The sequence below is a fragment of the Sphaeroforma arctica genome, assembly GCF_001186125.1.
Source record: "Sphaeroforma arctica JP610 unplaced genomic scaffold supercont1.316, whole genome shotgun sequence".
Lineage (NCBI taxonomy): Eukaryota > Ichthyosporea > Ichthyophonida > Sphaeroforma > Sphaeroforma arctica.
Genome location: NW_014040242.1, coordinates 79,362 through 82,501, shown reverse-complemented (window position 1 = coordinate 82,501; position 3,140 = coordinate 79,362). Strand labels below are relative to the sequence as shown.

Genomic DNA, 3,140 nt, shown 5'->3' with positions numbered 1-3,140 from the left:
GTAAGTAGTAGTAGTAGTAGTAGTAGGTATATATATATATATATATATATATATATATATATATATATATGTGTGTGTGTGTGTGTGTGTGTGCGTGTGTGTATATAAAGACATATATATATGTATATTTATATATATATAATATAGCATAATATATATATATATATATATATATTCGGTCCTTTCATATATTTGTGTGTCTTAGGCAGTTTGGCAGTGTTATTACTGATACACAACAGCGTATTGGTTTTGGGACCTACAAATATATCATAGTGTCTGGATTCCGCTATTTGAAACCCCACACTCACACTACTTTTAACCCCACTCACATTATTTGTTGACCGTCCTGGCAGATTCGAGAAGAGGATCTACATTCCACTCCCAGAAGCCAAAGCGCGTAGTGAAATGTTCAGGCTCAATGTGGGGGACACTCCCAATTCACTCAGCGATGAAGACTATGAGAAACTGGGGGAGCACGCAGTAGGCTACTCAGGCTCAGACGTGGCTGTGGTGGTGCGCGATGCGTTGTTTATGCCGGTGAGGAAGGTGCAGATGGCCACCCACTTTAAAAAGGTGAGTAGGTAGTACAGGCCATATATTGAAATGGGTGGTTCACCCACTTTAAAAAGGTTAGTAGGTAGTACAGGCCATATACTGATATGGATGGTTCACCCACTTTAAAAAGGTTAGTAGGTAGTACAGGCCATATACTGAAATGGGTGGTTCACCCACTTTAAAAAGGTTCGTAGGTAGTACAGGCCATATACTGATATGGGTGGTGCAGTGTGTAGTGTAGTGGTTTGTCGTGAGTTGGGGTGATAGGGCTGTATGGTGTTAGATTTGTCCACCTGGATCAACCCGCTTTGTTTGTTGGGTTTAGGGTTTTTGTTTTCTTCTTGTTTTTTTCTGCCAGTTAGGTAAGGCTTAGTTGGCCAGACGGTCTACAAAGGTGAATGTCAAGACTGAATCTCCCACACCAACTGAAGTTGATACTTTTGCTTTGCCCGCCGTACCTGCCACACTGCCATATATAGCAAGTGTCGTGTGATCAGTGTGGTGTAAGTCTAATATGATAAGTGTGTTGTAAGTCTCATATGATAAGTGTGTTGTATATCTCATATGATAAGGGTGTTGTAAATCTCATATGATAAGTGTGTGTTGTAAGTATCATGTGATAAGAGTGCTGTCCTATTCTAAACATAGGTCCGAGCGCCGAGTAAAGAAGATGAAACGCAAATGCGTGATTACTTGCAGCCGTGTTCGCCTGGCGATCCTTTTGCCATAGAAATGAGCTGGACTGAGGTTGAAGGGCCGGACCTCTTAGAGCCGATGGTTACAAAGGTGAGTGTTATAGGAGGCGCGTGATAGGGTAGCACTTCACTCAAAAACCCCTAGAACCTCAGCCTTCCAAACCCTAAAATCCTAAAACCTCAGCCTTCCACGGGCTTATATGCACTTGTATAGCACGTTCCAAAGCCGACGCAAGGGTAGGTTTTTTGACATGGGTTCATGAGCCAGCTGGCCTGTGCGGATGATATGTTTTAGGGTTTTAGGTGTAGTGGAATGCTACGTGTCCGACAGGCCTACGGAGTGCATTGGACTACCAGTTGTCATGGAGACATGTTCACAGCTTTACTGAAACCATAACATGTTTTGTTTATTCTGTGTGTATGATGTCGAGTACCAAATGTCGTCGAACCGAATTTGTGTAAATACTAAAACCCTAAACCCCTAAACCCTGTGGGTACTCCTTTAACACATGTTGTACTGATGTTTGTACTATCAGATGTCAGCCTGTTGAACTGCTGTTTCTCATGTGTGTATTTAATATGTATCACAGAGAGATATGGATAAAGCACTGATCAATGTCAAGCCGTCGACGAATAAAGCGGACCTGGTGGAGCACGAGAAATTCACCAGCGAATTCGGACAAGAAGGCTAGATGTAAGCAATTAACGGGATAACGAATGTACAGGGCCAATAATAACGAATAATAAATAGACGATGAAATAAAAACCTACTTACATGCCAGTAGAATCTATAAGTTAATCAATAGGATGTGTGGTGTTTGGATCATCGTTGAAAACATCAAATAGAATACACATTCTAGTTAGGGCATGAAATTTGCCAATAAATGTATGTGAATCATAGCCTTCTGAAAATTGAGCAGAAACACCTGTGAATGTTTTTGTATTCTATCTCGAAAATCAAACGACAAGAAATAGTATGACCCGAATCCCGATGGGCCGTCCAGACTTCATTCCGTTGTTCGACAAAAGGGAACATAATTGAAAGTAAACCTTAAAAGTGGAACCTTTAGACGGGCAGGAATAGAATAACGTTATGCGATCCAATGGGGCTCATCTCAAATTGGTGCAACTCAAAGAATACGTTGGACGTAAAGGTATAGAGTTTCGGTCTAGAGTTGAACGTACACGTATGAATGGGTAAGAAAGGGACAATCGAACATACTAGGAAAAACGATCAGCATTTATTATGAGGGAATATTTGTTATGAATATATTGTACCTGAGATCCCAATATTGCACCCTTATTAAACATATAGAACTCACTCTAAAAAATCCTTGAACGCAAACATAAAATGCATTGATTTTTCTAAGTTCTAATGCATTAAAAACGTTATGATTCTGTTCCTCAACTCGCCGTCATCGCCCTTTATTAATTTCCCAATTTTAAATATTTTAGTGAGTCTAGTGTTCACTTATTTACAGTCGGTTCTTACTACTTGTCCCTGACCGTCACAGACTGAAAAAGAGACGTCTAACGAGTGGACACCCCTACAAGCCATCAGATTGGCCGAGAGGTTGTGGGTGGTTTGACTGTAGGTTGTGGGTGGTTTGACTGTAGGTTGTGGGTGGTTTGACTGTAGGTTGTGGTACTACTGGTACTATGAGTCACAGGCTATTTAAAACTGTATAGTATATATTTACAGCAGACATTCAGCACTATATACTTGCGTTAACTTACAGCGGCCATAGCTACAGCTGTGATATTTATCACATGTGTGTGTGTATTGTAATCTTCTGTGAATTGGTGTGTGCTTCGCTTCAATCCAAACTCGGCTATTGCCAAGGCATCAAAATCACAAGGGTCACATTCTCAACATATTTAACAGACTTT

At 40.7% G+C, this 3,140-nt stretch overlaps 1 protein-coding gene across 1 annotated transcript in view; it reads left to right on the top strand.

The window, feature by feature from the left end:
* SARC_05128 (vacuolar protein sorting-associated protein 4B) overlaps nt 1–2,032 on the top strand; it is a gene marked incomplete at its 5' end in the record, with an annotated part of 8,947 nt that extends 6,915 nt beyond the window's left edge. The window contains 3 exons of the mRNA XM_014301021.1: nt 354–573; nt 1,204–1,341; nt 1,841–2,032. Coding sequence (XP_014156496.1) covers nt 354–573; nt 1,204–1,341; nt 1,841–1,942 — 460 coding nt within the window. The remainder of the gene's footprint in view (nt 1–353; nt 574–1,203; nt 1,342–1,840) is intronic.
* Between the last annotated feature and the right edge of the window lie 1,108 nt (nt 2,033–3,140).